The sequence below is a fragment of the Olea europaea genome, unplaced genomic scaffold, assembly GCF_002742605.1.
Source record: "Olea europaea var. sylvestris unplaced genomic scaffold, O_europaea_v1 scaffold980, whole genome shotgun sequence".
Taxonomy (NCBI): domain Eukaryota; kingdom Viridiplantae; phylum Streptophyta; class Magnoliopsida; order Lamiales; family Oleaceae; genus Olea; species Olea europaea.
The window spans coordinates 212,992-225,858 of NW_019268308.1; the positions used below are offsets into that span (position 1 = coordinate 212,992).

Below are 12,867 nucleotides of genomic sequence, written 5' to 3' on the forward strand. Positions count from 1 at the left end.
ATGATAGTTATCAACACTATTGTTTTATGAGTAAACTATACTAAATTTTATTACGAATGTAAGTAACTCAAATTCTGTTATATTCCAATTATAAGATAAGATATTTAGTAATTTTACTCATTTAAATTGTACAAATCTTCAGAGATGTTTCTAAATATGATTGACAATTTTTTGAGTGAAAATGAGACTACTATACCCAAAACGGCATGCTTTCTTTTTATATGGCTAGGTGCCATTTAAATTAATTTTGTGTCCATTTTACTTTACATGCACTCACATTCACATGAAAAATAAATGAATATAAGTTTTAACTACATTTGATACTACGATTGATATAAATTCACTCAATAGTGACCAACACTATTATTTTTGTGAGTAAATTACACTATATGAACGAAAGCAAGTTAAATTTAGTTATATCCCAATTATAAGAAAGATAATTAACAAATTAGCTCGTTTAGCTTGTACAAATCTTCTAAAAATTTTCAAAATATTATCAACTAGCCTTGTGACCCAAAACGACATGTCGTTGTTTTAAACGATAAGGTGATTTATCAATTAATTTCATGCCCTTCACGTTACCTGCATTCGTATCCACAAAAAAAATAAATGAATGCAATTTTTCAGAACATTTGTACACCCTCTCAATATAAAACACAATAGTTACCAACAATATTGTTCAACGAGTAAAATACACTAAACGAATGAAGGAATGTAATTTTGAGCTCATACGGTTCGTTTGTTCATCATTCGTACTAAAGATTGAACTTATGACTTCATATTAGAAATGCTCGCTAACAATAACCTAGGTCGCACATGATTTGATAATTTTTTAATTTTAGAAATACTCGCCAACAGTGATATAGATTTGCACAAACGAGTTCAAGATAGTATAACAAATAATATTCAAAATACTGATGTTGTAAAATTGGTAAAATGTCCCCGATGGTAAAAAAATTTAATATAATGTTAAAGTATCACATGAATCTCGTGGAACTACGTCTTACTTTATACTTTCAAACGTACTCCTAAATCGGAAAGCAAAACTTAATTTAGTGCTTGTTTGGTAAGGATTTTGATAATTAATTTTTTTTACCGTTAAAGATAAAGTTGATCATACCAGTGAGAGAAAATTTCAAAAATGACGACTGAAATAGTGAAATAAAAATCAAAAAATTGATTTTAATTAACTTAAAATCTATATCAAACAAGCTCTTAATAAAATTGGACATGTAGAGTCATGATGATTTAAAAGAGAATTGAATTGTTTCCTTCAACAAAGGCTGATTGTGTAATTATAATTGAAGATTGAAGATCAACCTACTCATTTTTAAAGATTTGGAACCAAGTTAACATTTGATGATAAATGGAAAAGGTAAGAAATGAATTGTAATAATAAGATATTTCAAGAGTCGTTGTAATCTTAGCTTCTGTTTAGCCCCCATTTTATAGAAATGAAAATGAGTGGAATGGTATTTTTTTGAAAAATGAGTGGTTGAAAAAAAAGGAGATGTTTTCAATTTACATGTAATATTATTTTGTGAAAGATTGTGTGGTTAAAAATAGGAGGAAAAAAAATGAAACATAATGAAATGGAAATAATAGAGGCTAAACGGGAGCTTAACTTTTTTCTTGACAATGGACAATCGTTGTCAAAGCATGGGAATTAGCAAAAGAAAAACTTGACATTGTGGCACGGAAAAGTACCTACCTAATATGGTACAATTACCTCCTTTCAATGACTTTTTGCTCCTAAATTGAGATCCACCTTTTAGATATTGTTACTTCTTTTTCAAGACACCCTAATTATTATTGCCAGATCTTAAGAATGTTGCTTTTATAATCATAATTCCCTTTTTGTATGTTAGCACAATTCATGGTCTATAAAACAACCAATGATAATCACATTTGTGTGTGTGTGTGTGTGATAGAGAGGCTCCCAAAATCTTTACAATTTAGTCAAAAAGCAAGATTGAGATCATTATATTAAAATCTTTTCTTTTAAAAAAAAAACAAATTTGCTTTCGAGTGGTAAAATGATTGATTGTTCGAAAATGGGTGGCATTATACACTCCCACATTCTTTTTATTTTGAACAACGTTGTGTGTACAGACAGCATTGTCCACAAAAATGCCATAGAATACTCACAATGGTGAACGGGGTGATTTTTTTGACATTTTTTTATTACACCATGAGATTCACCCATGTGAGTGTCTGAAGGAATTCTGTGACGAAAGTTTCTGTACAAACAAAACGTTTCTGCTTTATTTCACCGCGTTACCTTTTTCACATTTCTTCTACTAATATCAAATTCTAATTCTTTTTAATTGATTATAACTTTTTGGAAAAATAATGATGTTTGAAATAAAGAATAAAATGTTTTTAAATAATATATTTCAAGATTACTTGCTATATCATTGCATGAGATGTATTAAGATTGAATTGCTCTTGCTAAGAAAGAGCAATTAAGAATGAGTTGAAGAGTCGGTGGTGTCAAAACAACCCCAAGTGGTCTAGGTTTTGAGATGTCTCGGCTCATTTAAAATAATAATAATAATAATAATAATAATAATAATAATAATAATAATAATAATAATAATCTAAAATTGAAACACGCTTGACCTATTTTGGCCCTATTCACATATGGACTCATCATAAGTGTCTCTTGTTGAGTTAGATTTTCTAGCCTCATGAGTCATGAGGACGATTATGATCAACATAGTTTATTAAAAAAAAAAAAATTACAGTAAATATAAATTATTTTTATTTTTTTCAAACAATTTACTCGTTTAAGTTGTAAATAAAATTAACAAGATTTTTTTTCCCATTTATAACTTGATTTTAAATGGAAGTAAATTCTCAAAGAAGAAAAAGGAATAAGTTGAATATTGGCATATTTACACGCTGATTTAGGGATGTTAATGAACCAAGTCGAGCCAACTTTTAGCCGAAACTTGAGGTCCGAGCTCGGCTCAAGTAAAAATGGTTCGAACTTTTTTTGGTCCGAGCAAAGCTGAGTTTTTGCTCGACCAAAAAATCTAGCTCAATCAGAACTTTCGGCTCGAGCCTTATCGAGGTGAGCTAAGCCGGGTTGAATCAACTTACTCTTTTTTTAAACTGTCTGTTTGCGAGCAACAACAAGCAGCTTGTAGGTGCCTTTTGCATGTAGATTTTTCCCTTTTTTTTTAATGGTTGGCTCATTATTGGCCGAAATGGCCCGTGATATGAGCTGGCCTATGTGGCTCATCGAGCTAGCTCAAGCTCTAGCAAAGCAAGCTGCATGGGCCATATATGACTTTTCCCATGTCGAGCCAAATGTAGCTTGAGTTGACGAGTCAAATTAATACCCTTCATTGAGAGGATGTATAGTTAAAAAATAAGAAAAAAATTTTGGATTCACGTGTGTGGTTGATCGGAAGAGAGGGAAAATGAATTATAATTTAAGGGGTCCAATAGGGACAAAATAGAGATACTTGTTTGCTTTAATATTAAAGTATAGTGAGTAGAGTGACAATTACAGTGAAAATTGAGTGACCTCTAATGTAAATAAAAAACAACTTCATCGTGTGTCTCCCTCATAAAAGTGAATGAAATGACAGTAATGGCAATGGCGATATAAATCCTCACATTCAAGCCTGTTTCCATAACGCATATCCGCCCCCCCTCCTTTATCACCACCCATTTCCACCGTATTCCCACAGAGAAAAAATGGAACAAGAGCTTCAAAATCTCTCCACCGCCACCGAAGAATTTTCTGATGGGATCGACAGCTGCTGTTCCACTCCCTACGTTAGTGCACCTTCTAGCCCAGGCCGCGTCACCTCCTCTGTTGGCGGCTTCTATTACAGTGCGCCCTCCAGTCCTATGCACTTCGTCACAAATTTGATTTCCGTTTCTTCCAGTGGTGTTGAATCTTCCCCTTCATTTGAGTTTGATTTCTCGGCACAGCTGGCCACCAATGGCGGTGGGGACTCTGAATCACCTGAATCCATGTGCTCTGCCGATGAATTGTTCTTGAATGGCCAGATCCGTCCCTTGAAGCTCTCCACCCATCTCCAGAGACCACAAGTTCTGTTCCATGTGGACGAAATAAATGATGTAGAACATTCTGTGCTTGAGGATGATGAGAAACTTGTTCGTGGGAGGGACTTGAAGTTCCGGACCGGATCAAGGAGGACTAGATCTATGTCTCCTTTGAGAACTACGTCTTTGGAGTGGCACGAAGATGAAGAAAATGCCGAGACGAAAAGGCAAAATGAAGAATCTAAGCACGAAGCTTTGGGGCTGGATGAAACACCAGCATCTGCATCTGCATCTGCCTCTGAATCTTCCTCGAGAACTTCTTCAGTTGGGAGGAAGTGGATTTTCCTCAAAGAGTTTCTGTACAGAAGTAAAAGTGAAGGAAGAAACAATAGCCACAAGTTTTGGGGCTCTCTATCTTTTTCACCTTCGAAAGATAAGAAAATTACATCAACTAGAGGCCCAGAGATTGCAATTCATGGAGAGGGGAAGAAGAAAGAGGTGAAAAAGAAAGCTTCAAACGGGGTGGGAAAAAGAAGGGTTCCACCATCTCCACACGAATTGCATTACACTGCAAAACGAGCACAAGCAGAGGAGATGAAGAAGAAGACATTCTTGCCATACAGGCAAGGTTTGTTGGGTTGTATGGGGTTCAGCTCAAAGAGTTATAGTGCCATGAATGGTTTTGCTAGAGCTTTGAACCCAGTGTCTTCAAGCTAATGTATTTTGTTGGGTGGGTTTTGTATAGAAATATATTTGTTTGTGTTCATTCCAGTTATCTCTGTCTTCATCGATTGGCAAAGAAAAGAGAATTCGTCTCGTTTTTGTCATCTTGGACGCTACAGCAGGGTTTTTTTTTTTTTTTTCAATAAATTGAATGTGTCGTTTAAAGTTAAATTTTAAATTTATTATGGGGCATCGAACTTATATTAGTTGAAAGGTTGTAGATTTCATGAAATTTATAATTAAAATTAATTGTTAATTTTCACATTGAAATCGATTATAATATTCCAGACGGTGGCTAAATCGGAAGGTCGGCACCTAACAAGAAAAAAGTGTAAAGGTGGGTCCGAACTATTCTAGGAGTGATAAGTCTCAACTCAGGAAGAAGAACTGAGCGTCCATTTCTGACTCTTAATTTGAATAAGATGTTTAGTTTCTTGGTGTCCGTTTGACACTTATTATTTTAAATTATAATGAGGAGAATATTAATTTTTTAAAAATGTATGGCTAAAAAAAATAAAATTTTGAATTTGGGTATAATATTGTTTTATTGGAGAATTTGTGATTGAAAAAAAATAGAGAAAAATGAATTATAATTTAATGGGGAATAATGGGGCCAAACAGGGGGCTTGAAATGCATTAAAACTGCACAACTCTATGTGCTCGCCTTTTTACCCTATTATGTATGAAGCAACAGTGTTTTTAACACAACGGAAGCTTATAGGAAAGATGAATAAATATCATAGGATGAAAAACTCGTGAAAATTTTATTTCCGTTAATCAATGCGGGCTCAAGGGACTTACAATGCTTCATATAGCGAAAACCTTAGGAAAATTCTAAAAAAAAAAAGTTTAAATAATAACAAAAGAAAAATATTTTTTTTTTCCAAAAATGAAATAAATCGAGATAATGACTAACGTCGAAAGTCCTAATATTTAGGATTATTCTTTAATAAACAGAAATCAAATCCGAATTTATTTGATTGAGATATAACCAAAACAAAAATTACCAAAAAAGAAAAATGACAAAAAAAAAACCACATAAACGAATGTTTAAATGGAGGAATTTTCTTAAAATTGGCTTGTTTCCAATCAAATTTGACTAAAATTCGTCAAAAATGGACAACCCCAAAATTTCTCCAAAACTATGAAGTTATTTATTTTTGCTTGCGCCAATCCCACTTTGCTATAAAGTTTAATTCCTTCGGCATCACATCATTCCTCCCAGTTGAGAACAATTCAAGCTTGAATTTGGTAGGAAAATAACATCATCATCAGAATTATCACCATAAAATGGCACTAGATGCTTGTCATAAAAACGTTGGATGTACGAATATGACTGGGCAGTTTCAAACAATATGCATTGGGATTAATCTTATCAATGATATCCAATGGACCAATTTTTAGTCGACATGTCGAGTTGATTGGCCAATTTCTAATCAAAATTGACTAAAATTTTGCCAAAAATAGACAACCTCAAAATTTCTCCTAAATTGGGGAAGTTGCCTATTCTACTTGTGCCGGTCCCACTTTGATATAACGTCTAATTCCTTCTGCACCACATTAATTTCAAAAGCTGTTGTATTTCAAATTTTGTTCCTAAAATGTCACTGAACTTTAAGAAATTTTCGAATTGTAGTTTAAACATTGTTTCTATTGTCACCTCCTCCTGTTTTGGAAAATAGAATTGTTAATTTTTCGAATGATATGGAATGACAAGTGGGTTCAAAGTTCAGTACTGCCGAGAGATTATTTTAAAACTATATTATTTGCAAAAAATTTTAAATCCAATGATGTTGGAAAACACTGTAGGAACTATAGTGACCCTACGGATTTTTACCCTAACTTAAAAGGTTGAACCCCAATTTTAAGGGTCCCCCATCGCCCCTACCCTGGAGTATCGTGAGGGAGGTAAATCGCAGGTTATGCCTCCAAGGGTACAGGGTGGAAGGTTGCTTGTACACTTGCACTTACCCAAGAGCCAAATCCATATTTCAGGATTCGAACTCTTGATGCGGCAACCTCAAGTAAAGCTGAATTTCTCCACCCTCTCTTTTTACCACTTGGAGATGTGCCCTGAGGGCGGATTTTTACCCTAACTTACACACGATTAAGGTTGTTAAAATGAGCAAAGCTTGAATCGTCTTTAAAATTTATATTCAGTAGACTGGCCTCCAAACCATGCCAATATTGTGGGCTAGTTGGGCCGGATTGGTCAACCCATCATGATTTTTTTTTTTTCGATATTTTGACGAAAGATTCTTACTGATATTTTGCAAATTACATCATTAAACTTTCTTGAAATATAAATATATATTATATAGTAATTTTTTAATAATGGAGCTATGGTTGGACATGATCCGGTTCGATGCCTAAAATTTTTGATATTTAATAAGTGGAACTGTCAGGTCTAGATTTAATTATGTAACCGTTCAGATTCGATTCCATTTGGTTCGGTTCTGTTCGATTTTAGGATTCCGTACTTTAGTAAAAAAAATTAGTATTTATAAAGCTACATTAATTTAACTAATAACACATTCAATCTTTAGTTATTACAAAATAACATAATCCAATCTTATATATTTTTTGTATCTTTCTTTACTGAGTTCTTCATAGATTTGATCGTTAAAATCAGAGGAAAAAGAAGATAGCGAATTCACAATAATTAAAAGATGTATAGTCGAGTTTCGATTCGATTTCTCCAGAACAGTAGAAATGACACTGCGGTAGAATAACAAATTTGGGAAAACTTAGGTTAATATAATTAAATTGAGTCCGGACTAAAAATTAAAAATGAGAAATCATATTTTAGGGTTTGAACTAAATTAATTAGTTAGTAAATTCATTTTAAAAATAATTTGGTTTATTTAAAATAAATAAATTAAAATATTTGGGAGATTTTGTTTTTGCTTGATTCTTAGATTTTTTTGATCTAAAATCGAGAGCCGAACTGAAACTATCGATTTTTGATTCAGATATACGTTAGGATGTTTAATTTAAGGAGAACCGCTCGATTCGATTCAATTCTGGTCAGGTTGGGTCTGATTCGATCATTTTCGGTTCGGGAGTTTTGTCTAACCCTAAATGAAGCTGATCGCACAACTCATCACAATTGGCTTACAAACTCGTAAACAATAGGCTAGGGTTTTGACACCACTAAGGCAGAATTCAGCAGGTGTTGCGGGGAGCTATGAGTTCTTTTGTTATACATGTTAGTTTTTAGCTATAGAGTAAATTTATCAATTAAAAAATAATATTCATATTTCAATACACCATGAACAATTTTTTTCCTATATATTATTTTTATACAATTTTCAGATTTTTTGTACAATGAATTAATGTTGTATTGAATAGTTATATTATTTCTGATTTTGTATGGAACCAAGTCATCAACCCAATAATGTGCAAACTATTCTTCTAAACTTTCCATAATTTCGTATGCTTCAAAAAGAACAGTTTAAAGTATGTATGAAAAGTTTTTGCATAAGATTTAAATAATTATATAGAAAGAAATAAGTGACGGATAAGTATATAGCATACAATCATACAATCATTGAAAATATATATTTTTTGAATAAATGTGTGTGTATATATATTCGAATTTCTGAGTAAAAATGTATTTGTGAAATTTTTGTAAGAGAGCGAAGGTAAAATTTTTAGAGTTTGATTATTATAAAATAGAAAATAAAAGAAAATAAGGAAAGAGTACGAAATTCACAATACGTCAACTAGACCATGGTTGAGTAGTCGAAAGCAGAGATTGTGATTGCGGCATGTGAATATAATTTCAATAAGTGAGTTGATAATAAAAAACGGATCAACAAATTTTCTCACTTAACTATAATTTCAACTCCTAAACTAAGAGAGGAAATAACTATTTGGGAGTGAAATATTTGAATGGCATGTACTAACTCGATCTGTTTTATTTTCCAACAGGTAGTATAAGGGCTATTGCTAGTGATTTGTTCGAGTTCTTTGTTATTGATGATAGTCATGAAATATGAATTTCTACTCTTGGATCGCAATACAAAATTCTCATTGTGGCAAGTGAAGATGTGAGTTTTACTCGTGCAAATAGATTTGGATGATGTGTTGTTGGAATTTGACAAAATGTCCACAACTTAGACGATGGAAGAGAAACAACAGAAAGATCGAAAGACGCTTTGATAGATCTATCTTCATCTCTCTGACAATATTCTTCAACATGTTATGAATAAGAAAATAGTAGCTACGTTATGATTGAAGTTGGAGTAATTGTGCATAATTAAAAGTCTAACAAGCAAATTGCATCTGAAACAGATGTTATATCTTATCACATGGTAGAACATGAATCTTTGGAAAATCATCTGGCTGTGTTCAAGGTGATCATCGTCGATTTAAAGACTTTTGATGTAAAGTATGATCCATGTGCTCATCTTAGGTGATAAAAATATGTTGAGGTCCAGATGAGTGAAAGAAAATTGGATTTCCTGAAAACCCTAACTGTCTTTTTCTCCCTACTAGAAAACATCGCCCTTCTAAAGCTGTGCCATCCATTATGAAGAAGATTTGACTTTAATCCTTCTATGTTTCCTGCCCACTTTGTTTATTTTGTTTAGAGACATGATATTGTATAGTCGTGATACTCTCACCATTGAATATATATATGATGCATTGTTTTCAAAAAAAAAAAAAAAAAAAAAAAAAAAAAAAAAAAAAAAGATGATGAAGATGAAGTATCTGGTTGGATCTGAAGCTAGAGATCGAGAAGGATTTGTTATTTATGGTGTTTGAAGAATGGGTAAGTCGAGGTCAAATTTCAATAATAAGGTTTATAATTATTAGGGATTGCGATAGATTATAGAACGGTGGTAATTTAATTACAAATCATCGGAAGCAATCAAATACATTAGACGAGACCAACATAGCCTAGAACTATTTGAGCGATGGAGATGTTTTGACGATAAGTGGATTTTGGATACAGCTTTTGCGTTTTGCATGTGTTTCAATTGGGATTTGTTGAAACATATGAAATGGTGATGCAAGATGTCGTTGTCATGGATAACAATGAACTTTGTTGAGTAGCTGGTATTGGTAGAGTCAAATTGAAGTTGGTTGATGGAACATGTAAAATATTTGATCACGTTCTAGACTTGAAAAAGAATCTCATTTTGTTGAGTACTTTTGATTCAAAAGGGTATATATTTTCTAAAGGAGGTGGAGTCTTGAGAATTCGATGGGGTGTATTGGAGGGGTGGTTGAGGTCCTAATTACACATCTTGTAAGGTCGGGCAGAATTTGTAAGAAAAGTCAGCATAGATTTAATACCGTAGTAGAGATTCAGTTTTGTACTGTACCTTTCAAATTTGGTTTGGGGTCAATATAGTAAAATACTACTCGGTCAAGTTTGGAGAATACGGGTAATTTCGCTTTGTCACCATTATCTACAGTTCCATCGTCTTTCTTACTAGAGATAAACTCGTTGGAGATAGGTACGTGGATCCTGATTTAGTTGTACATGCTTTTAGCGTTTTTTAAAGATGTTGAGACTAGCTTGGCGCTTTCTATGAAAGCATTAGGAGTTGATTCTGTTATAGAGTGTACTTCCACACTATTTGATAATTTATAATTCTTTATGAATTTTGGGGAATCAGGTGTTTGGGTTCATGTATCCGTGTTGACGCGGTGGAAGAGAAGGAGAACGTTTGGTTCTTGTTGAAAAGTTTGGATTTTTCGATGAAATCGAATTTATTTTGTCAGTGGAAAAAGTTTGGAGCTTCCTTCATTTTTAAAGTTTGACATGCACCCCTATAAATACTAGAGTCTTTTCATTAGTTCTGTATTACTGAAATATAAAATAATTGTATAGACATAGTTATTATTTGTTTTCTCCATATTGTCAATTGAATAAAATACACTATTTTTCTGTCAATTAATTTTTTGCCATTCATCTTATTGTTTATTTGCGATTATATATTTTATATCATGTCATATATTATCTCAATCCATTTTATTTCCCAACAGCTAATAGATCCAGACACTATTCACGTCCACATAACATTTCTCCTGCACACTTGAATAACTATTAGGAACACATGTCTAGGTTTAGGGGACATTTAGTTTTTCTGACTATTAGTTACCATACGACCTAGACTGCCAAGAAAAAAGTAGGCTGACCTGTTGGCTTTATATAATAGTTGGTGTAGAGATGTCACATTAATCAATCGTAAAAGATCTTTGTACAAAGGATCTTCTAGGCAAGGTGCATCATACGCCTAGAGGCCATCCACCTTAAATTGGTGTTATATCGCATTGCATCATCTCACATCGTCAATGGGGCTTCACCCTCTATATGGAGGTTCAACAATTGCATCATTTTGACTACAGAAGGGTATTGGATAGGCTAAGTGGGATAGTATAGTAGAGTGTAGGTTTGAGTTCGCTTTTTCTATGGATACTACGTTGCCATTCTTAGCACTTTGTTGAATGAGGCATAACAAGTCCTCCAAGTTCATGTATGAATATTCATATAATACATGGATTTTTGCGGTTCAAGTACTTTACTTATGTGTCATTGAAGAATTGGAGAGGTGCGTCGATTTTTGCACGAGTAACATGGTCAACATATATCGACTCCATCACATCTACGTAGGTTTCTTCGCATACTTTGATAAAACTGTTAAGAACATGTGGCCTTTTCCAAAGGTGAGAATGGCTACCTCATGCATTCCAAGGTTCAAGTCAGTTAACTCATATGATGTATTTAGGTGTGGGACGTACTAAATATGTGAGCCACAAAAGTGTCAGGATACATGAGATCAAGGTAGAAGCGATATAAAAGAAAATGAGAGAGAGAGAGAGAGAGCAATCTTAAGGTTTAGAGTGTAAAATTGTATTACTTTTAAATGTCACCAAATGTGAGTTTTTATAGTATGAGAGGTGGATGGTTACCATTGGATAAAGAGACATATGGCCTCATCTTGACCATTGATGTGCTTTTCATAGGCATCTTTCTATCAGTTCCATTTCAGGGGCATTTAATATTTATGACAATTAGCAACCCACAACCTAGGCTTTACATAAAAAGAGTAGTCTAACCGGTTGATTTGATGTAGTAGCTACTGCAAAGAGTCACTTCAATCAATCATAGAGGATATTTGTACAAAGGATCTTCTAAGGAAGGTGCCTCATATGTCTAGAAGCCATTGCCCTCTGATTGGTGGTGCCTCATATGTCTAGAAGCCATTGCCCTCTGCTTGGTGCTGCATTGCATTGCCTCACCTCATCCATGGGGTTAGACCGCTACATGGAAATTCGACTATTGAATCACATTGACTACTAAATGGTCTCCAATAGGTAGGGTAGAATTTAGTGCGGACCTGAGTTCGCTTATTGTGTGGGTGCCACGTGGTCATTCTTTGAGTCTCGTTGGATGAAGCGTGATATTGTCTATACAAAATAATAATAATAATTAAAAAAGCCATGTCATAGTTGAATTCAAAAAGTGAATTAAATATCAAAGATTAAATAAAATTTCATCTTCATTGTTCTCATCCGCAAGCCATATTCCTTGATTACTTCGAAGATAACTTGAACCACCAAAATGATTAATAACATCCAATGTACCTAAATCCAAGGCTGGTTCTGGCCCAAGGCCACTAAGGCAGTAGCCTTGGGCCTCAGGGTATAAAGGGGCCTCAAAATATTTTTGAAGGCCCAAAAAATAATTATTATCGAAATTTTCAATTTTCTTACATTAGATATTTTATGATAGTACAAATAAAGTAGGGGCCTCCCTACCAATAATGTCTTTCTTGCTTTTGAATTTTTATTTTTAAATATAAGATAATTTTTTATAATAAATAGTAGGCACCATCCCCATACTTCACTAATTTTCAAAAATATCTCTATATTGTATTTCTTGAAAACGAAAATTGATTCTCGTACAAATCAAATGATGAGTGAGTACCAAAACTCTAACATTTCTTATAATAAGAAACCGTTTTATTCAGACATGTTTGATGCCAATATGCTTGTAAAAAAAATTATGTATAGTGGCCTCGTGATAATTTAACGCCTAGGGCCTAAAAAATTTCAGGACCGGCCCTGCCTAAATCATCCGTCATCTAAAGCATAAACATAAGA

At 33.4% G+C, this 12,867-nt stretch overlaps 1 protein-coding gene across 1 annotated transcript; it reads left to right on the forward strand.

The window, feature by feature from the left end:
- Positions 1-3,439: 3,439 nt before the first annotated feature.
- On the forward strand, positions 3,440-4,840 carry LOC111392817. Its single transcript, XM_023018210.1, has one exon. The coding sequence runs from the start codon at positions 3,709-3,711 to the stop codon at positions 4,738-4,740; it is 1,032 nt and encodes a 343-aa protein (XP_022873978.1). The 5' UTR covers positions 3,440-3,708; the 3' UTR covers positions 4,741-4,840.
- Positions 4,841-12,867: the final 8,027 nt, after the last annotated feature.

What these genes read in the sequence shown, in the direction of transcription:
- LOC111392817 (XM_023018210.1), top strand. Translation starts at nt 3,709, where the DNA reads ATGGAACAAGAGCTTCAAAATCTCTCCACCGCCACCGAAGAATTTTCT.